Source organism: Magallana gigas, chromosome 7 (genome assembly GCF_963853765.1).
Source record: "Magallana gigas chromosome 7, xbMagGiga1.1, whole genome shotgun sequence".
NCBI lineage: Eukaryota > Metazoa > Mollusca > Bivalvia > Ostreida > Ostreidae > Magallana > Magallana gigas.
The window spans coordinates 7,437,845-7,462,709 of record NC_088859.1 but is presented as its reverse complement, the minus strand read 5'-3'; the positions used below and the strand labels follow the sequence as shown (position 1 = coordinate 7,462,709).

At 32.5% G+C, this 24,865-nt stretch overlaps 1 protein-coding gene across 1 annotated transcript in view; it reads left to right on the top strand.

The window, feature by feature from the left end:
- The first annotated feature begins 13,397 nt into the window (after positions 1-13,397).
- The window catches only part of LOC105335833 (E-selectin), a 59,310-nt gene continuing 47,842 nt past the window's right edge, over positions 13,398-24,865 (top strand). Inside the window, exons 1-3 of the mRNA XM_066067493.1 lie at positions 13,398-13,553; positions 18,960-19,100; positions 19,183-19,359. Coding sequence (XP_065923565.1) covers positions 13,532-13,553; positions 18,960-19,100; positions 19,183-19,359 — 340 coding nt within the window. The 5' untranslated portion in view covers positions 13,398-13,531. The remainder of the gene's footprint in view (positions 13,554-18,959; positions 19,101-19,182; positions 19,360-24,865) is intronic.

The window sequence follows — 24,865 nt, the reverse complement described above, 5'->3', positions numbered from 1 at the left end:
TAATTTTTAAAAGTGTTTAGCAATTTTTCACAATTAAGAAAAGTTTAATTATAGTGTAAAACATTTATGGATTTTTCTTAAATTTTCAAAAAATATTCAAGGGCTATTAATTCAAAACGTGGGTCATTTACCTACTTTTTGAAAGTGAAACGGTACACTACCATGAAAGATCTTTAACTCAGAATAGATGGTTTTTCATTATCATCAGTGGATTTTTTCTTTCTGTGTAAACGTATGCCTTAAAGAGAAAATTAGTTATAAAATATACAATAAGTGACCTTGGTTTTATATCTCAGGTAGTCATGTCCATAAGAAAAGTGATAAAAACATTTTTTCTCGTAATTTCGAGTAAAGATATCGTTGTTACGAGTCATCTCGTAATACCGAGCGCAGCGAGAGGCGGGGGAAGCCCGCCTCGTGAAGCAAGGATTAATGGTAACACGTAAATATAAGAAAATCAGTGAAAAATGAAAGTTGAATCAGGGGTACTAAGGCCAAAAAAAATAATTCTTCCAGCCCTGGGCGCTGCCATATTGGCAGCCAATTTGTTTTTAAAAAGTTATTTCGATCATTGATTGACTGGTACTTATCGATGTTTATTGCCCCTATACTCGATTAAATAAGTTCCAGTGTTTTAATAGAAGGTAATTTGAATTAGAAGAAATTAAAACGGAAACCAGATAAGTTTCAATAGTGCTTCAATCAAGAAACACGACTTGTTCTATGTATGTCTTATCAAAGAACTATATATGATAAGAGTTACTTTTATTTATTTTCCGCTATTCTGAAATCATCTCAAACAAAGTGGAAATTGGATACTCACGGAAAAACCTGATATACAGGTATAATGATGTCTTACTTTCTACTTTATATTCCCGCGATTTGATACAAACTAGCAGGATCGTTGAATTAAGTACTCGCGTAATATAAGAAATTTACAGTATATGAGATATCTCACCAGAAGAAAGAACTATATATGATAAGAGTTAAATTTGGCCCCCATAATTCGCAATTTTTTAAGTGTTTCGGGCACAAGAAAATGTTAACTAATTTTTAAGAAGAGTTGATATAAAATATATTCTTCATCTATTTATTTGATTTATTTGCACTCACTGGCAGTATATGACGTCAGAAGTGACGCCATTTCTATAATTCAATCAAAATCAGACGAAAATTGACATTTTTTTTTTTTTTATCTATTTACGAATGGGAAATATAGAGCGCATGCTTGAACAAGTAAAAATTTTTTTTTCACTTATTAGTCTTGGCTAGATACATCTCTGATTAAAATATTTTATTTGTTCAAGAATGCGCTCTATGTTTTCGGAAGGAAAAACTCCTTGAAAACAAGCTGTTTTATGCTAAAAATGCAAAAATGACAGGAAAAGGTTGTTTTTTACTATCTATTATTTCTCAATTGTGAGCACTTGGACCAAAATGAATATTATGTAAACACATCACATACATATCTGTACTAAGAAAACAAAGAATGATATTAAAATGATGATGTTAATTTTAGGGGGCCATTTTAGGCCCTTATCATATATAGTCCTTATCAGATGGAAAATAAAACCATTAAAGATCTTTTAGATTCTAAATAAAGTATTCAAGTTTATTACATTGGCATTCATATGAATTAAATTGATCAACAATGAAAAAAGAAATTAAAAAAAATTCAGAATCACGTAACTCTCTTCGGCTATTTCCGAAGACAAAACTTGAACGTTTTACGTCTGAAATATGACGTCATAATGTAGACTGAGCACGCGACGTTTAGTTTAACTTTGACGAATGATTTGAGTAGGCAACCATGTTGGCGGATCCTACTGTGTACGTTTTAAGTATATTTTATAATACAAAAATCAAACTGCACTGTGTTAAATCTGCGCTCGGTCCAACGGTCACACCGTTTACATATTAACGAGAAAATAAATCGTAATTACTAGAAAAGAAAGATATCATTATTACGAGTCAGTTATATTGATATTACGAGAACAAATCTTTTTACTACGAAAAAATCTATATAAAATGCATCGTCGGATACCAACGGGAGATCGCGTCTTTTACTTATCATGATAAGTAAAAGACGCGATCACCCGTGGGTATATATCCGACGATGTATAAAATGGTGCCTTTTATCGTTCTACTCTCTATGTAAAATTGATGAACATAAGAAATTCAATAAATAAGTTAAAGAAATTTTAAAAAGGAGCATAACAGATTGATTAATGAATTAATTAACCAATTTATTGATATGAAGGATAATTTGTTTCCAAACTCCAAAATGATAATATAACACTGTGCCAGATAATTATGCCAGTGCCAAGGTGGCATTTTTGCACACATCTAAGCTGCATATATCGAAAAATTCAAATATTCCACATGATAGATCATTGCTTAAAGAGTTACCAACTACCTTTGTTATCATCGTAACTCACCTGTCAGGTGAGATATTTACCTTTCAAAAATAAATTCTTACAGGAAAATGATTTTCTCATTGGAAAAACAATATTCCTATAGGAAATTTGAAATTTCCTATCGGAATAAAAGAACTTCCTACAGGAATTTCAATTCCGACAGGATTTGATAAAATCCGATAGGATACATTAGTTTCCTTTGGGAAAACTGCCTGTCTGAATCAAATTCCAACAGGAAATACCTTTCTCCTACAGGAAATATACTTCCTCTTGGAGTTTTAGAAAATCCTATAGGATTGTCAATATTTCCTGTAGGAGAATCATTTCTCCTATGGGAATTGTCATTTTCCTATGGGGTATTAATTTTTAAAGGTAAACGTCTCAACTGTCAGGTGAAACACAAAAGTGGTTATATACTTTCTAGACAATGGTCTGTCATATTGTATGTATGAATCTGCCTTTTTAGCGGGTGCAAAAATGACACCTTGGCACTGGCATAATTATCCGGCACAGTGTTATATACAAAAACAATTATTTACTGTAGACGTGGAAAGCATTACGATGTTTTTAATTTCACTGTGTTCACGTTCAGACAATTATCCTTGAAAATTAGGCCACCGTGAATATTAGCAAACTCTGTGTATGCCGCCATTACTGATGTTATTGATAGATGTGTGCATGAGTGGGGCACAAATTACCACGTTCTTATCATAATTTTAGTAGTTTTAAAAACGCAAGCATAAATAGTATGTATGATTAATATAAATTAAACAACTGGTTTTAACGTAGCATTCGATTCACCTTTAATTTATCACCCCTCAGCCCTGCGGCCCTATCGAACCCATTGCTGTGAAGACGTGCGCCAAAATGCCACTTATAATTTCGGGCATCTCCAAAGATTCCTGTACACTTTGCAGGATTTTTGTTTGCGATTGGCATTCATATTGAGCAGTTCACTTTTAAGATTAATTGATTATATTTAAAAGTCGTGCAGATTGAAAAAAAAATTACACCCCCCCCCCAATTTTCAGGCTCAAGATGTCGGGTGCGCAATATACAATAGTCGTATTATCTTCCATCAATAAGAATTTAGACACTTGGAATTAAAGACGTTTACAATAGTTATCTGTGACTAATAGAATTGTGTTTTTATGACTAGAACTTTATGATATTTACTTCGGATTGTTATATACGTTGAAAAGTAAAATTACATGAAGTTCCTTCCTTTTATTCATATAAGAATAAATGTAAAATACGATCATTTTATCTAGATATTAGTGAATAATGATCTTTGTTATTAGAAAAAATAATCAAAATTGAATTAACGTTTCTGGAAAGAAAAAAAATAGAAAGGGTGATTCAGTCAGCTTTGAGGTCTGTTAAAAATGTACCATTTTATGTAGATCTTTTCTCGTAATAAGGAGATCTTTACTATTTTAAAGATATTTCTATGAGGCCCTATTTGTCTTTTGTAAAAGTCTAGGTCACAAATGGTATTTGGTTGTACGTTATCAGTGTTTATATTTCTCATCGACAAAGTTGATTACGTAAGGGCGGTAGAATTTTTAACTTCCGTATTCAACAGATCTTCAGCATGATTTGGCTTCAAAACATTGAATTAAGAATATTTGTATTCATTTTCTTGGTGATCCCTTGCTGTTCAGGTAAGGTTTTATATATTAGTAATGACGATGAACTTGCTTAGTAAATGTTGGGTATACTGCAAGTGTCTTAACTACTTTGATTATAAATAGGAAATGAACTCATTGGCTACCCCTGTTATACTCGTATAACTTGTGTTTAAGCATTTACGCTATCGTATAACCTGCTATGCTGATTATAAAGCATAAATTCTCTCAATCCAGGTTATACACGTATAACTTGGATAGACATGGAGTTAATCTCTTAATTATAACTATTTTCATATTGTATTGAAATGTCTGTTTTGTTAGTGTACATCTTAAAAAAGTGTAGAAAAAATAGGGACAGAAACTGACCATTATAAAATATAGTTTTTCGCTTAATTTTGATTGACAGATCTTAACTTACGCCTCAAAGATGAGTTTCAAAATCGACGAAACACAAATCGTGTTGTGATTTATACTCTAGTTTATGGATATTGTTTACACTACTTTTGAGAATACGTAAAATTAAAAGAGCTCTCCTAATACATAATGTTGTCATTATGTTAACTACAATAAAAAAATATTTAATTTTGTTGATCGATTCAATAACGAAATCCACGAAAATTTCTTCTCAATGATGACAAACACAGTAACTGCAGCTTGTTCTAGGATGAAACACCGTGCCGGGTAATTATGCCAAAGCCAAGGTGGCATTTTGTACCCGTCTAAGCTGCATACATCGAAAAATTCAAATATGCCATACGAAAGGCCATTGCTTAAAGAGTTAACAACCACCTTTGTTATCATTGTATCTCACCTGTCAGGTGAGATATTTACCTTTCAAAAATAAAATTCTACAATATTCCGATAAGAAATTTCAAATTTCCTATCGGAATACAAGAATTTCTTATACGAATTTTAAATCCGATAGAAAATCTGAATTTCCAATAGGAAAACTACCTGCCTGAATCGAATTCCTGCAGGAAATACTCTTCTCCTATAGGAAATATTATTCCTATAGGATTTGTAGAAAACCTGGCATAATTACTTACATGTATCCGGCACAGTGTTATAACTGTAGTGATTGATTTTTAACATAATTTAAAATAATAAACTATGAAAAGGCACATTACTTTATGGATGCCCTAACAACATTTTTTTTTCGCTTATTTAAAAAATGTGTTTAGTCTTTGACTGCGTTGCGATAACGTTATTAACCACTTTTTGAGTATCTGTTCAAAATTTCTGATAAAAACTAGAGCAGAGCTCGTGGCAAAGCCACGAGTAGGTCTTCCGTTGTTGCTGCGAGTTGAAAATATATGTGATATGGTGTCAAACGATTATAATTACTAAACTTTTAGTTCTGCTTTTGTTATAAAAACGTGTTGTGATTGAAAGCCTGCATATAAAACGTGTTTTGAAAAAGAAAATAAGAAAATGTTTTAGGGAAACTATTTGTCGCACACAGTTTATGTAATCGTAACAAACATTATTTAAAAAATGAGATATTTAATGGCGAGTTAAATTTTCAGAGGGTAGCAAGCATTGTAATAAACAGTATGTACTCATGTGTCATGTCAGGAATTGTGGGGTTTTTTTTAAAACCGAACCCGTTTACAAAACACGTAACCTTTTCTCTAAGATAACTTCTTTATTTAAATATTTGTAAATTTTTGAAGACAATGTGCAATTTAGAATTGTTGCGTGCTGACAAATTTTACAGACCCTGAAACGTACTACTACAACAAAAAAAAGCGTGCGACTTACGTGCGAAAAACGTTTTGTATTAGGCCTAACCGTTTAGCGTTTCGTGTGAACCGTTTAGCATTTCGGACAAAGCGTGCAGAATTTCGGACAATGCGTTTAAATCGTTTCGAGCAAAGCGTGCGAGAACCATGTGAAACGTTTATCAGATTTCATTCGGAACTCTCTGACAATTTGTTTCAAAATGGAGCCCGTGTTTTACATAACATGTACTTTAAACTGTTTGTGATTGGCAAAACTCTCTTGTGTAGGTATTTTCATGAAGAAAAAAAATCTAGAAGAAATGATATACTTATCTTTTAACAAAATTGAATTTATTTTTAACAAACAAAAGAAAGGTATATGTATTAAAAGACGACTAGTTACAGAGTACATGTATATATAACGTTTTTATACGATGTTTCAGTACTGGTACAGTTTTACCGGTAACGAATATTTGCCAGTATCGAATAATTTTTAGAAAAATTATTGGTGGAAGACAAAGTTGAGGTTTTAAAAAAATTCTAGCTAGGTGATTATAACACAGAAATAAATATTATAGCAGTGTGTGAAGTTGTTTGCCATTTGCACGATTATTTACCGAATTGTTAACAAATAAAAAATGTGCCCCAGATATGAGCTGCCAGATGTTCAAAGCAGAAAAAACGAAAGTGTGAAAACAATTAAGCCTAACTATGAAAATAAGTTTGTTATTGATCCCTATTTAGTGAATAATTAGTAAATATAATTCATTTAAAAAGATAATACATCATATCAAATAATAATGGAGCTTTGAATGAAATTACGACTTCAAGTAGAACCACGTGTAGTTTTCCTAGTTACGGTTCATTGCGACAGAAGTATTATTTGGCTGCAAAAATTGATAGATATACGAGAAAAACAAAGGAAAATGGCAACTACTTATCATCAATTACTATTATAAAGTGTTTTTATATGAAAATTCAATATTATAAAGTGACGGACATGAAAACTGTTCAAGTCCAGTTTCAATTTGACCGGAAAACGGTATGATAAAAATAACGATCATATAATTTGTTTAAATGACATATTCCCACAATCGTTTTTCCTTGTTCATTTATAAGTCCATTAACATGTACCTCTAGTATATTTTTGAAATTAATTCGCCTCAAAATATTCGGTCAGAAGTGATAAAGGGCGCTTAATTCGATACTCGGAAACGAATTCGAAACTAGGAAACTGGAGGGGGTGTTGAAATTACTGTCTCCGTAATTCATCCTTTATATTTTCGGAAGTTTGATACAGTTTAGAAGGACAAAGAAACGCGATTTAAACAAAAAATAAAAACATTTGGAATTTTGATAATAATAATTGCATGCACGAGAAACCGCATACTGATTCGTTACCGGTAAAATGACTGTACAATATTAAAATTCGCTATACATAAAAAATATTAAATACAGTTAGAAAAACATGATTTCTGTTGGAACAAGCCTTAATCAACTTTAACTTACACGAGCATGTTTTGGTAAGCATGTATCTTTTTTAATTTATTTACATCGATAACTCTTATTGAGACCACTTGCGGCACACATAACCTCGGACATCGGGTGAGACCTGCACCTGGCTGAACCTGTCAATCAAACTCTGTGTATTTGTTTTCATTGGATGGTCAAGCGTCTCTTTTTTTGTCAATAGCCAATGGAAAAATTAATGACTTCAAGGTAATTGGAATCAGTATCTGATGAAGCACACAATTTAACTGATAGAAAATTTATTAATTATTTGAACAAAATTAAATGTAAACATAGAAAGAAAACATACTGATCATTTCTATGAATTGCGGGAAGTAAGTTCTTTGGAATCCCGATTATAGATATTTTACAAGTAATTATTTTAATTACTTAAACCACTGTTAACGGAAAACAAGACGTAATTAACGCACATGGATTTGCCTACAATGTACACAGTCATGCAATTAATTATTAAGGGAATCTTTACGAATGGAACTTAATTCAAATATATCATGATAATCTATATACACTGTACGCCGTTATACATGTAAGGAGCGCCGGTAATATATACGAAGATTGAGTCAAAAATTTAAATCATTTTTATCTTGTTCTTTTCAATACAATGTTAAATTACTTTGAAAAAAATCCGAAATAGTAATTACAACTTTCTTTTTTGTTTAATCATTTGAATTTTTTATATGAGGTACATGGATATGTACAGAACATATTTATTTACGCGAATGATACGACATAGGAAAAAAATTATCGGATGTTTGTATAACATTGTTTTCTAACGAATGTGACTAATTTAATTTTAAATATTTTTCAACATTATCAATGTAAAAAATATCAGATTTATTTCCTGTTTGTATTTTTACATCGTATTCTCTGAAACCAATAAAAATACTAATGTTAGAAGAAAAATCAAATCCCGCCGAATACTGAAAAACTGATTTCAGTTTGTAATCATACGGATTTTTATTTTTGGTATTGACTATTGAGTTACGGTAACATTTTTTTCTGGATGATTTTTTTATTTATATTTTATGTAGTAAAAGCACCATTCCAACTGTTACTCAATTACATAACAATTGATGACCCGGGGCTATATATGTTCTGAGCTGTGCGCGCTGAAGCGACACAAGATTCTCGGTCGCACGTGGCGATTGAATTAACACAGACTGACCGAATAAACAAACGGTTGGGAAAGTGAAACAAAATGTTACACATAAGAAGAAGCCACCAAAAATGATTTTCGACAGATCTTGATATCGTTTCGCTCAAAAAAAAAAAATACAGCGCGAGCTCCTGTCAGCGGGGCGGGAGGAGAGGGGCGGGGGGGGGGGGGGGCAGCAATGAGTTCGCTTCCATAATGAAACGAACATGTAGAAAAACTACAGAAGTGATTAATATGTGACCGACAGAATCTAATCTAAAGTTGTTTAAAACTCCTGTGAATATTCTTTTAAATAATCATCGAATGCCTCAACTCAGGACATTCTTTTATCGTGCTAGCACCTACCGCAAACATGTAACATGGAACTTTGATTATAATTTGATTTGATTTTTAAACTACTTTGTACGCTATCGTATACACCAATGCTTAATCAACTGTACAAGTAAAATAAATTTATCTTTTCATCTTAAACCAAAATAATAGTTGAAAACATAATGAAATATAGTTGTGTCCGTGCAAAATGCCAAAATATGAAACATGAACGCGTGATAAGGTACAAGATCAAGAACCAACCGCGGATCACTTGTCCAATCGTGCCGGATCTCCTCAACCATGGGCGGTGGATGATCATCATTTAAATGTTTAATATTTAGGGGGGGGGGGGGTGTTGATTTAAAACATTATTTGTACAGTTTATAAAATATTTTATATAAACAAACCAACCATTAATTTATGTCTGACGATGTTTCCGATTTGGAGTAATATCGTTCATTAATATTCATTTACACTCAAATTTAATTAAATAAATACAAAATGGACAAACTTTTATAACATAAAATTAAAACAGTTCTTGTATTTACGACTATATTAACTCAAACACGTTCATATGCATGGAAGTGTGCGTCTCGGTGTGCGAATCTTGTGTATAAATAACCGCTATGTAGTGCAGCCGTGGCTGAGATCCTCGGCCGTGGGCGAACGATAGATTACGTAAAGGTACAACGCACAGACCCACACAGCTCAGAACCCAGTAAGCCTTGAAAATTGCAGTATAATGACCTTACTCTATTATATAGAAGTTATTTATTTTAAACTTAAAACCCACAATTTATCTATATCTATTATTGCTTTAGATTGAGAATGACATTGCTTTTATTATTTAATTGAACGATTTGTTAATTGACACTCAATCGTTTAATCCATAAAAAACATGTGTAATCAAAACGAAAACAATTCTTGGGTTTGCGGATAAACTCATATATGAGAGACGCAACTCTCGTGTATTAGATAACCCCTGACCGCTAGGTAGTCCAGCCGCGACCATGGTGACCGATTTTCTCGGCCGCGGGCGAGGGAGAGCTTACGTAATGGTACACACCAGCTCTGATTCAAGGTAGATTTTAAATGTATGGAGTTAATAACTAAAATGTATTGCATAGATTTTTTTTTAATTCCATATTTTGTGGTTTACTAGAAAAGAAAAACAATGATTTGTTTCCCAAATCCCGTTTTTAAGGGTTGAGCATTATAAGAACTTAACAACAATGACTTAAACTCCTAAAAAAAAGCACGTATATTCTAAAAAAAAAATTCTTATGAATTAATGCCGTTTGTATAATCCAGCATACTTTCTGCGGTGACTTTATGCCAGTTGTACGCGCAAAGACTTTCGTTAACTTGTCAAATTAAAACAGGTACATGTTAACATGTAAAGCTTTTTACACTCATACTACACAAATCACATACAAAATAACATTGTAACGACCTTTATGAGATCCCAACAAACAACTTTTCCAGCGACAGCCATATCAAAATCCTAACCGTTTTTGAGTTATTAAGCAAATTTTTTTAGGGGCCATTGGCCCTTAATTTAAGGGGCCAGCCCTTTCTTATTGGTTTCAAATGAAAGCCCTCTATATTTTGCACAACTTTTATTCTACATGTCTTAACAAAATACTTTTCGTTTAAAAGATATAAAGGAAAATATGTCTAAATTTTCGCACTTTTTTGAATCCTGTTTTTTGACCCCCTACCTTTTCCTAAATAAAAAACGTAATCTAAAAACAAAAACAGATGTGCACAACTACAATGTCTCTGTTATTCAAATTCGTTGGATTCCCATTCCCTGCTATCATAGTCTCGGAGCCTTTGTCTGGAAACAAAAGGCCCTAAAAAATTTTAAAAGTGGAATAACTCTTTAACGGAAAGGGAGTTCTAAATTTTATGAATTGCTAAAGATAGTGTTTTGTAAAGTACATTTGCCCTGAAAATTTGAGCAAAAACCGTTCAGAAATAAGCAAGATATGAAGCCTCGAAGTTCGCGTCTAGGAAGAAAAAAAAAAAAAAGAAAAATAATCTTTCCCGCACAATAATAGAAAGGTCTTCCGTTGGAAACGGAAGACCTTAAAAAAGAGTGTAACAACATCGCAATCACTAAACCGTTGGTTTCCACCTGGTGAGATCAATATTGTCTTTATTTGAACATATGAATTGCTGATAAGATATCAGCTTTCACTTCCTTATATGCGTTTCCATACTCAACACTAGATTTATGTTTTCACAAAGTCTGCGTGCATGTTTTTGCAATTGTTTAATGGATCTACGTTTTCAAGTTAAAATCAAATAATTCAATTTTTCTTTTCATGAAAAAATAAATTTATTTTAAAAACTATTTTCAAAAAATATTACACAATCTATACTAATTTCTGAACATTTCTAGAAAAATATTTTCAAGATATATTACTTTTATACTAATTTCTGAACACTCGTTGTTTGAATTGTCAACATAAGTACTGGATAAGCTTTAGTTTTGCTGAGGGTAAAATCTTGAAAAATGTTAACGATTTTTTCGAATCTTTTACCGATATAATGCCTAAATATGATGTGTAATATTGAAATGGACAGAGAAACATAAATGTAAATGTTAGGTACATGTAATACATAAATTACGAGTATTCATGTATGTTAAATAATGACCTCCGACGTCAAGAAATATTAATTTGAATTATTTAAACAGTCGTAGCGTTAGCAGAGGCTTTTATATTTTAAACGGCATTTCGAGTTCGAGAAAGTAGGTATGCAACTTCCATGATAACAAGAATTTTTATTTCCATTCTTCTAACAGCTCTATTTCCGATGATCGTTTTGATCTATAGAGAGATTAAGGCGGTCTTATCGGGACGGTTGTTCTATGTTACTCTTGTACATGTATCTATCGCAGAGTATCGATTAATGCAAGCATTTTGGATGGATGTAAAGTTACACTTAAATCATTGATAAAATATTTCTTGTAATTCAACAAAATGTATAGTGATAAAAATAATTTTATTTTAAACTGTTAACCTTTTGGGGGTTAGAACACATGCAAGGTGTTGTTATGTAAGGTAGGTCATTGGAACAGTCTCATTGAGCGTTCCGGGCAATAAACATCGCTGTGACATAAACTAAGACATGAAAAACGTTATGTTTAATGTTTGAGAAATAAAGTACGAGTTTTCGTGAATGTGGCACGAAATCGAGAAATGTTGTTTTGAAATATAAAACCCGAGGCGTTAGCCGAGGCTTTATTTTTCAAACAACATTTCGAGACCAAGGAGGTTATCCTGCAACATTCACGATAACAACAACTACTAACAGCCCAGTATTTCTACGGATCGTTTCTCCTATAGAAAGACGATCTAGGTCGTTTTGACGGCTGTTCCGTGTAACCCCAATGGTTTTGTTAGTAATGTTTACATGTGTATCGATTACAGGAATCACATGCAGACGACAGAATTTTTTTTTGGATTTTTAATACTCTTTACTTATTTATGAAATATCTTTGAATCACATTCCTAATATTTTAAAAGCAATTTAATGCGATTGTTACTGCTACTCGTTATATATTTTATGTAAAAGCACGCAGTGAAAATGTGCTAGGCAGGTGCTAGGAACGTCCGCTTTGATCTCTTAAAAATAAACATTTGAGGCAATACACATCGTTTTGACTGGAACTAACACGTGAAATTGACATAGTTTTAAAACTTTTTACGGTGTGAAGTTGTACTTTCATGGTCAGTGCGAGCCAAATAGGTATTTCTGATCTGATAATTTACTGATGACGTTCGTGGTATATTGGAGAATAATATCCGCGGCATCTCTATGATCTCGGCAATAACTGTAGTAGAATTAAAGTTAAACATTAAGTTTAAGGAGTATACCCATATTCAGAGTAAGTTTGATAGTAGTAGTTTAGTAGTTTTGTTTCTGATATATTAATTTACTAATGACGTTCGTAGAATATTGCATACTTATAAATACTGCTTTTCAATTATCTTGGCAATAATTGTATAATTGTTTTAAATCATTGTCTAAAACCTAGTATTATCATGTGTTCCTACGGTTATTAACACCGACTTACTGATTAATTCCTGTTAAAATACAAGTTAATACAAACGCAAGAGTATTAATTCATTTTTAACATGAATTATGTCGTTAGGTTTCATGCCTTATAAAATACATATTCGATGGAGTAATATATGAATAGTGCCTCCGCTTCGTGTCGGTTGACAATGGTTTTCGAAGGGGGGGGGGGGCAATTTCAACTGTTACCCTCCCAAACAGGCACTATTTATTTTATCATACTGAATGTCTTAATTTTAGAGAAATGTTTACTGCTTTTATATAGAAATGATGCGAATTCTACGGCGAACCGTACGCGCATAATTTACGCGCATGTAACAATTCGTTGTGTTACCCGTTGCTAAGTGTGTTGCTATCGCTGAGGGTAATAAAACGGATTATCAACTGCGCCTAAACCAATCAGATTTCAGTATTTAACATGAAAGTATAATTAAATATATTGTGCAGGACGAGAAGTAAGTATCCAACGTTGCCATTGATATTAGTACGTGAGTACTATGTGTTGATTGCTCATAGTCCGATGTTTGTATTGTTTAAGGTATATTCTGTTCGAGCCAAAAAAGGCAGACAAATTCAATTGGAACAGCCTGTACAGAACTGGAACACTGTGTCTCTAGCTTTGATAACCAGACAGGTCAGTGCCTAGGTCCAAGGAATCAGTGTGAACCAGGATGGATGGGACCAGGATGTCAGTACGGTTAGTGGATGGATAGATAGATAGATTTATAGATAGATAGATAGCACTGGCGGATTTAAGGGGGGCGTGGAGGGCGCACGCCCCCCCCCCCTAAAATTTTCAAAGTATGCATGACTGTAGATGATTTGATAAAGGATTATATATGGTATGGACCTAAAATGGCCCCTAAAAGGAATATCATTAAATTTATTTCACTGTAATTCTTTGTTTTCTTTGCACAGATATATATGTGATGTTTTTACTTAATGTTCATTTTGATTCAAGTGCCCACAATTTAGAAATACGGCATTGTAACGACAACCTGTTCCCGCCATTTTTGCATTTAAGCATAAAAGAGCTTGTTTTTAAGCAGTTTTTCTTTCAGGAAACATAGAGCGCATGCTTGAACCAACAAAATATTTTAATCAGAGATGTATCTACCCAAGTCTAATAAGTGACAAAAAATTTGTCCTGGTTCAAGCATGCGCTCTAAATTTCCCATTCGTAAAAAGATGAGAAAAATGTTAATTTTCGTCTGATTTTGATTGAATTTTGAAATAGCGTCACTTCTGACGTCATATACTGCCAATGAGTGCAAATAAATCAAACAAATATGTGAACCATATATTTTATAACAACTCTTCTAAATTTTAACATACCATTTTATTGTACCCGAAACACTTTAAAAAATGGTGAATTATGGGGGCCAAATTTTACTCTTATCATATATTATAGTTGTTTATATAGAAAAGTTAGCATTTTGTGTTTCACTTTATTTTTAATTGTTACACCCCATTGATACACCAGCTGTGCTATGCTGACTGTAATTCTGCTGTTCTATAAACATCTGATCCTAATGCATGTTTACAGATTCTGATAACAAACCAATTAAACTGTGAACATAAAAACATAAAAACATAAACAAAAGAATATGTTGGTCATTTCATTATGGTGGCTGCATCAAATTCCCCAGGGCCCTGAACTTGGGGCTTCGACCAAGAATCGACTGGAAATCCCAGCAATTTTGTTTCAAGTGTAGACTGCGCTATCATTTCCCTATTGCGATGCAAGCAAAAATGTCTGAATATTTAAAAGCTGGTCGAAGGTAAATTATATATAATTGCATTTAAAACCAGACGGTCTGTGTGCAATCATTTATTAATTACTGTATATTTTTTTTTTCTAGGTAAATAAACTATTTTAATATAATAAGTGTACGTAACTAAAAAAATTACAACTATTTTGAGCCTGGTTTTTACCTTCAAAATACACGAAAACCCAGGAGCTTCCGGGGGCTTCCCAGACCCCCTGCCTCAATAATTGTATCCACGCCCCCCACCCCCCTAACTACAAATCCTGTATCCGCCCCTGGATAGATAGATAGATAGATAGATAGATAGATAGATAGATAGATAGATAGATAGATAGATAGATAGATAGATAGTGGGGTTAGAGAAGATATCTATATTGGGTGCTATTTGTTTCTTTTAAATAACGTGCTGAATTATTGTATTTTATATTTCAACTAACTGAATGGTTATGGAATCTCAGGGTTGAAATTGTCATGTTGTAAATTTTGAATTTACTGGGTGGCAGTAAATGAGGAACACGCTTTAGCTTAAAATTTGTCTTATCACATGAAATGCTGTATGAAATATTAGTTACTGTCACTCACATCAATGTATGACATTACCTAATAATCAGCTTATTATGTGGTCAATGCTGCTTTTAAATTAAATTTATTACAAGACTGTCAATACTTACAGTAGTTGATCATATACTTAACAGACTTCAACGTGTTTTAAAACACAGGTGCTATAAGGTCTTAATAGCCGCATAGCTCTAAAATGGCGAATAACCAGTTTAGCAAAAGTATAATGGTATAACAAAACTCATGTATGTAATTAAGGTATACATATATGAAATATTTTTTTAAATAGCATAAGGGCTATGTAACTTTCGATTATTTCTTATATATCGAATAATATAATATATAATATATTGAATAATAATATCGAATGAAATATATATACTGATGTTGAGGAATTTTAAGTGCAAGTGTTTATGTTGATATAACGTCATACCTGAAATTCAGCTTAATAATGGACAGAATACGTGTTTTGAAATAAATTAGGCAATGCTAACAGTAATTAAGCGTATACTTAACAAAAGATATTTTCGATCGATGGTTACTCAAGTCGTCATATAGAATGGATTAACATCCTGAAATTTCGTCTAATGATCCCGTATCATGGAAGAATTTGATGAAAAGGATGTCGAACCGATATGAATTGCGAACCCAAAACCCAGTTGTTTAGCTGAAGATAACCAAATCCGATTAGGATCACGACTAAGGCTAAGTTTACTGTTGCTTTTGTAAATGAATTTAAGGATAAATCCATTTTTCTGCAAGCAAACAAGTGATTTTTCTTCGAAGAATAATGGCCGAGGACAATATTTTACGTCAAAAACACCCCCGTCATCATTATCTGCTTTACACCGGCGTATTCATATAACCATGGTGTTATTTCCTTAATAAAAGTCAAGATAGATTTAAAGAACCATAAGCATGTGCCTTTATTTAGAATTTGTTCATAAATTATGTGTCAGACGATTTTTGGCTCACCTGAGCTGAAAGCTCAAGGCAGCTTTTTGTCAGTGATCCGTCCGTTTGTCTGCCAGACTATCTGTCCGCTCATCCGTATATTTTCCCCATTTTTGGCTACAGTGAACTTCTCTTAAACGACTTTACTGATTTCAACTAAACTTGGCAAAAAGCATTCTTAAGTGTGTGGAATAAAAGATTGTTAAGGTAGCAAGGGGCAGTTTCGGATAAAGTACTGGGTTTCGGATAATATTGAATATTTCTTAAAGTACGACTTGCCGAACTTAAAGACTGATGAGTGTTGCTTCAGTTTAAAAAATACTTTTAATGATTATAAGTAACTAAAAAGTTGTGTCCAGTTGAAATTGGTATGTTATAAGTAGGCCTCTAATGTTATTAAGTACACTAGAATCAGAAGTAAAATGCAAAATTTGCAGCTGTAACTGTTTTGATAACTTTTCATAGTAAAATTGCAAAAGTTACAGATGGAAGGTAAAATAACACGAAAAGTAGGTGGATGGGACATAGTTAATTATACCCTGGTAAGTTTCTGATATGTAGAGGGGCAACATGCACATGATACGAAATATCGAAAAACCACTATGACATTTATTTTACATGTTCTGACTGATTATTGTTCTCAAATTGGTGGTAGGGATTGTAAGGAGTATATTGTAGGTGCTTGTGCTGACTAAGAATGAACTATGATGATAACGAACAGTTTTTAAAATCAAGAGTTTAAAGGAAACATAAAAAGCAGGAGCAGATCAAACACGGATCTCTTAAAAAATCAGAGGTATGATCAGCTGCAATCGAAGAGTGATCATCTTTTGTTGATCGGTCGCATCCGCAGTGTGCTCGTAATCGGGAAAACGAAATAATCCGTAGACAATTCGGTATTGAATAATTGCTGGTATGAATTATGAAAAACGTCCGTCATTATTCAACCTAGCGGAATATTTACAAAGCAGTTATATCGACCATGGATCTTACGAAATAATGACTGCAATCAAGACTGTTGATAATCTTTATCCACTTGGCTTTATAGTCAGTTGCTTGATTCGTTTTTAAAATTGGTCATACGTAGAGCGAGTCCTCGCGTATCGAATCAATTGAGAGAAAAAAACCTTCATATCCTGATGATGATGGTATATTGCTAGTAAGTAAACGTTAACGATAGCATAAATTAAAGTCATCCCGTTTATCACAAAGTTTTGTTGTTAGGTTACTATTTTTCTAGCAAAAGATCTAAATATGAAACTGATGACTCAGACTCTGTGGTACATGTATCTTTTACTAATCAAGTTCACTGTAATATATCCAGTCGACATAAGAATGGAATCAACAATTGATGATGCGTCCTTGAAAAACTTTAATGTCGAGTTGAAGGCCACACCGAGTGATTTCTTTTTTCCATGTGCAAGAAATAAATAAATACTGCTTCATATGAATATTAATACTAGGTTTACAACAACGGTGCGCTATTGGTACCCATGAGAATTTTAAATGATTGTTGGAGGACCTGATTGAATGTTGTCAATCTGAAATATATCCACTTCAGAGTACTTGTGTAAGGAATCCGAATAGTTTCTAACAAAGTAGTTTTGTAAATGACCGATGTCAAAGTAAGTAAATATACGAGATCCACAAATTTTTAAAAAGCAGCTCTTTATGATGTCAAAAAGCCGGTACTTCCATTTATTTGGGGAAACATTCCATAGTTCTTCAGCATATGAAATCTACGAATCCACGTGATCTTATAGCTTGTACATAAATTAGATAAATTTATCATTCTAAGTCCACCATCTTTGTAGTATTGTGTGATACATTTTTTGCCACTCTTTGATGTTTATTATTCCATAAAAAATTGAAAGAAGTTGTAAAAGTTGGACTGACGAAATTCTAGTTACACAGTTCCAAATGCACACATCCACTGCCAACAGTGAATTTTATTTAACAAATGTTCCATTTGAAATAAAGTAATATTCCGTATTTTTAAGAAAAATAACTAAGAACCATTAAAAAATCTTTAATGCATTAATGGACAGAAAAGGTGAAATATGTGACACGTAAAAGCGTCCTTACGTTGTGTTGCTTCCAACACATGCCTCTGTCTATCTTTATATGGCACTATAAACAGAAATTTTAAGGAATGTGATTCAAGTTTATCCAAATCAATATCCTAGGTGGTAGGGTTAGACCACAGTTTGGGATTGAGGTTTTACATTGGAATATATAGAGAAATTTTCTTTCAAAAATTTGAATTACGGAAGGGACTCATTCATCATATCGAAAAAAGAAAATTGAAATTTTCTTAAAACACAGTATATTCTACTAAATTGTATTCGATGGAATACAGTCGCAAAATGTATTAAAAAACCGTTACAGAACATCTTCCGTTGTTTGCGTTTCTGTAGTATTCAATCTTACATATTCGCTTTTTGAGTAAATTTAGGGATTTGAATATTTTTGATTGCTTAAATTAACAATTACTTTATCCAGTGGTATTCGTTGTTTTTTATTCTTTTTTATTACCATCATTATTAATTTTATTATTACTACTGATATATAGATAAACCCTAATATTGTAAAGTTTTCAAATGTTTGTAAATTCTTTAAATTACGGTATATAAAATGAAAATAAAACTACTGTAAATTACGCATCAAAATATAGACGTGTTGTTAATTAGGAACGGGATGTACCAACTTTTGTGACACATTCTAGATCTTTTTTATCTGTTGTTATCATATCACATGTCATTGTTTGTGTGGTAAAAATACAGTGTTTTTCCTATTTCTATTCTATCAAAATACTTTTTCAGTTAACCTGGCATTTCATCCTGGAATGACAAATGATATCGTTTTCGATGGACAAATGAACACACATCGAAGAACTGAAGATGGAAAAGCCGCAATTATTTTTGACGGGAAATATTATGTTAGCGCTCTCAGATTTATAACAGGTACTAAACAATTTTAGCAGCATTTAAGATTGAAAGAGTTGTGATTAAATCCATTGCTTTAAAATGATTTTACTGGTTTTAGTGAATAGAAATAATTTGGGCACGTTGACTGTCAGGGACAGTCAAAACAGAATACTTTACAACAATACCTTCCCTTCATCATCGCCGACCATCTTTTTAACAAATCCTACCCTTACAAATGGATTACATATGAGTTTCGATTCTTTCTTGGACATTGCTGAATTAGAGGTATTTGGAGGTATGTATCAACATTACGTATCAACGTTATAAAATGTTACTTTAAAAGAAAGCACAGTAAATTACTCACAAATAATTGCAACATAAAAACACTTAAAATTAATGAAGCAAGAATTTTTTTTTAACCAATACATACTGATTAAAGAAACATTCATTGTTCTCAATATCGTGATATTAAAAATTGAACGTCACGATTTTCAACGCAAAAATTCCCATTTGCATTTCTAAATGGTGATATATTTAAGCACTAAATCATCATTTTTTAAAAGATACTAAAGAAATAAATTCAATATTTATTTGTTTTATACGATATAAAATGGTTTGGGGCTGTTTACGCTTTAAAACCGCGAAGCGGTTTATGAAAAAAGCGTAAACTGTTTCAAACCATTTTATATCATATAAAACAAATAAATATTGAATTCATTGCTTATAATTTATTTTTTTTTACTCTTAATTGTAGATAAAAACGGTCACATGACCTTTTAAATGACGTTAAATTGTACAAAATTCAAACGTTACGTCAGGCGTATTGATCGGTTTTTGACGTTAGTTTTACTATGACGTAGGCAACATTCTTTATACGATATAAAACAATTTTTTAGCCAATCAGAGAACGTTACAACCAGAATTATATTATAATATCAAAACTGCATCGGTGGGTGCATATAAATTGAGTAACGCGCGTTAGCTTGTGACGTCATAATAAATCTCGACATTTTAAGCTTTGAATACCCTGTGTGTGTTACAGTGTTATAACTGCCGTAGCTTTCTACACACTTCACAAGCAAAACAGATGTGGAATGTAAATATTAGATTTTTAATGGCCATTTTAAAGGAAAGCTTTGTGGCAACGCACTTTGAATACTTTGAAAAAAAAATGTCAAGTGCATTCTAAAGGCTATTTTTGATAACGAGACACTTAACGCACTTGAAAAAAATATGTAAAAATCATGAATTCTGGAGTTGAATTTTAATTTGTTGATATAATGATAATTTGTTAACACTAGTGAATCCAATTTGTGTCTTTGAGAACAGTAATGAGGGCAGGTGTTAACCAAAGATACAATTTTCCATTAATTACCAGTTTAATTGATTACAGGAGGAAGGTATCCTACCCCTCATCATTTTTTCAAAAGCATGATATTCAGCAACTTGTTGTAAAGGCATATAAAGAACGAAAAAGAATTACGCTTTCTTGTAAATTAAGTACAATAATAATGAAATAATTAGCTACCAAACAATAATTCCTGCATTGGCATGTAAAAGAATCTGGACGTGTTTCAACATAAACTCTATTTTCAAACTTTAATCAAATAAATAGCTACATTAAAACAATTCTCATTGACAAACAATAAATTATTATAAACCAAAAAAATAAACATTAAGACGTACGTTTTTATTATCTCGCACTGATGTTTCAAAAGATCATATTGTTTTGATAAACATAACTAACGTATCTTTTTTTGTTTACATCATGTTTGTTTATAAGTACATGAATTGAAGCCAGTTTAAATATATAATGCATTGATATCAAGATCAGAAATCTATAAATATAAACAATTTTTGTTTCTGGTACAGCTTAACGTAACAAAAAAATAAAATTACAGGAAAAGGCAGTTGCTAATGTTGTTGTTATATTCGGATAATCCAAATTTTCCTCTATGTTTTTCATATGTAAATTGTTGAACTACGTACGCTAAGCTTATGATAAAAGAAAAAAAAATATTCAAATGGAGAAACTGTTTATCAAATTAGCCGAAAGTTAATTGGATAATATATCCAACTGAGCTAAATAATGGTTAAAAAATCAATTATTGATCATAAAAGGATCAATTTTTTCGACTAAACCACGAACAACGATTTTTTTCAACCCGCTTTAATATCGAGAAGGGGACATTTTTATACGATATAAAATTTGCTTAGTTATTATCAGCTATTATGTATTAAGTTTACCTCATCTCTGAATAATTTCACACAGTCATGCACAGTTCAAACACTAACAAAAAGATAATATTATCAAATAACCAAAGTTTGTTATTGCTAGTATTTGCAAATTGCATTATTCTAATTTTCGATATTAAACAACAGAAGAGCTAATTAAGGTCTTCCGTTTTCAACGGAAGACCTTGTACTGATTCTGTTGATAATTCTTTTTATTCTTTTTAGCTCACCTGAACCGAAGGTTCAAGTGAGCTTTTCTGATCACCCGTTGTCCGTCGTCCGTCCGTCCGTCTGTCTGTCCGTCCGTCTGTAAACTTTTCACATTTTCAACTTCTTCTCAAAAACCACTAGGCCAAATTTAACCAAATTTGGTACAAAGCATCCTTATGGAAAGGAGATTATAAATTGTTAAAATAAAGGGCACAGCCCTTTTCAAAAGGGAAATAATTGCGAAACAGTGAGTATAGGTTGCATGTCTTTAAAAATCTTCTTCTCAAGAACCACTGCACCAGAAATGCCAATATTTACACAAAAGCTTGTATATATAGTGAAGATTCTAAATTGTAAAAATCGTGACCCTCGGACCAAAACTGGGGCCCCAGGCGGGGTTCAAAGTTTAACATAGAAATACATAGGAAAATGTTTAAAAAATCTTCTTCTCAAGAACCACTGCACCAGAAATGCCAATATTTACACAAAAGCTTGTATATATAGTGAAGATTCTAAATTGTAAAAATCGTGACCCTCGGACCAAAACTGGGGCCCCAGGCGGGGTTCAAAATTTAACATATATAGAAAAACATAGGAAAATGTTTTAAAAATCTTCTTCTCAAGAACCACTGCACCAGAAATGCCAATATTTACACAAAAGCTTGTATATATAGTGAAGATTCTAAATTGTAAAAATCGTGACCCTCGGACCAAAACTGGGGCCCCAGGCGGGGTTCAAAATTTAACATATATAGCAAAACATAGGAAAATGTTTTAAAAATCTTCTTCTCAAGAACCACTGCACCAGAAATGCCAATATTTACACAAAAGCTTGTATATATAGTGAAGATTCTAAATTGTAAAAATCGTGACCCTCGGACCAAAACTGGGGCCCCAGGCGGGGTTCAAAATTTAACATATATAGAAAAACATAGGAAAATGTTTTAAAAATCTTCTTCTCAAGAACCACTGCACCAGAAATGCCAATATTTACACAAAAGCTTGTATATATAGTGAAGATTCTAAATTGTAAAAATCGTGACCCTCGGACCAAAACTGGGGCCCCAGGCGGGGTTCAAAATTTAACATATATAGAAATACATAGGAAAATGTTTTAAAAATCTTCTTCTCAAGAACCACTGCACCAGAAATGCCAATATTTACACAAAAGCTTGTATACATAGTGAAGATTCTAAATTGTAAAAATCGTGACCCTCGGACCAAAACTGGGGCCCCAGGCGGGGTTCAAAGTTTAACATAGAAATACATAGGAAAATGTTTTAAAAATCTTCTTCTCAAGAACCACTGCACCAGAAATGCCAATATTTACACAAAAGCTTGTATACATAGTGAAGATTCTAAATTGTAAAAATCGTGACCCTCGGACCAAAACTGGGGCCCCAGGCGGGGTTCAAAGTTTAACATAGAAATACATAGGAAAATGTTTTAAAAATCTTCTTCTCAAGAACCACTGCACCAGAAATGCCAATATTTACACAAAAGCTTGTATACATAGTGAAGATTCTAAATTGTAAAAATCGTGACCCTCGGACCAAAACTGGGGCCCCAGGCGGGGTTCAAAGTTTAACATAGAAATACATAGGAAAATGTTTAAAAAATCTTCTTCTCAAGAACCACTGCACCAGGAATGCCAATATTTACACAAAAGCTGGTATACAAAGTGAAGATTCTAAATTGTAAAAATCGTGACCCTCGGACCAAAACTGGGGCCCCAGGCGGGGTTCAAAGTTTAACATAGAAATACATAGGAAAATGTTTAAAAAATCTTCTTCTCAAGAACCACTGCACCAGAAATGCCAATATTTACACAAAAGCTTGTATATATAGTGAATATTCTAAATTGTAAAAATCGTGACCCTCGGACTAAAACTGGGGCCCCAGGCGGGGTTCAAAGTTTAACATAGAAATACATAGGAAAATATTTAAAAAATCTTCTTCTCAAGAACCACTGCACCAGAAATGCCAATATTTACACAAAAGCTTGTATATATAGTGAAGATTCTAAATTGTAAAAATCGTGACCCTCGGACCAAAACTGGGGCCCCAGGCGGGGTTCAAAGTTTAACATAGAAATACATAGGAAAATGTTTAAAAAATCTTCTTCTCAAGAACCACTGCACCAGAAATGCCAATATTTACACAAAAGCTTGTATATATAGTGAAGATTGTAAAAATCGTGACCCCCGAACAAAAGTGGGGCCCCAGGAGGGGTTTAGATTTTAACATACATAGGAAAATGTTTTAAAAATCTTCTCAAGAACCATCGTGCAACTGTTTGGGATATTACTATGCATACATGTACATTTAGGTGTTTTTTCTGTATGTTTGTTCCTTGAAAAAGAAATAAATTATAAAAAAAAAAAAAAGCTTGTATGTACAGTAGTTGCAACGTTATTGTTGACAAACGACACGCACGATTCTGATACACGAACGATCACGCACGATACACGAACGATCACGCACGATACACGGACGATTACTAACTTACTGAATTTTCACGATACACGAACAAAAACGATAAAACACGCAACCAAACGATTCTACACCATTAAACACGCAAAATCAAAATTAATTTTTAAGATTATAATTGAGGAAACGTATTGCTTTAATTTGCAATGCTTTATGTTTGTGTTTTATTGAAAAGAGGCATGTACTTTAGCCATGCACTGTTTCATATTTAACGAGTAAAATTTTTTACACATTCATACACAATATAGGATTCACACACAAATTAATGTTTGTGTCTCCATAACGAATATTAACTTCAATCATAAGTTAAAAAAATTACGTGTAAAAGAAATGAAGATAATGCATAAACTGCTCAAAATTATTTCCATACGAGTTGACTGTTACGTACGATTTAATTATGTGGGATACAGGTAAAATTGTTACCTTGTTCCATAGAATTTCGATTTTTCACATCCAATAATTGATTTATTTCTATATATTCTAAATTTTAAAGCGTCTAAATAAATTTTATTTCAAACAAATAATTATACAATGTACCAGATAGGAATACGTATCGTATTCTCATTTGAAAGAAAAACGTTAGGAATAATCGTTTACTTTAAAACGGGGCATGGGTAAGCTTGACCGCTTTCATTCAACGTGTCGCTCTTGCTAATATGATTAAAATTATGTATCAAAACACAATAAATGCTTGATATGAAATTGATTATAATCAAGTATGCAAAACTAACTCGACCGATTGAATGAGCTATGGAAATACTAAATGTATTTAACGTCGAAAGAGAGAATGAATGTTCTTCTATAAAAAAAAAAAGAGAAAGAATCAATGTTCTTCTATTAAAAAGGTTTAAATTCACAATGTTTTA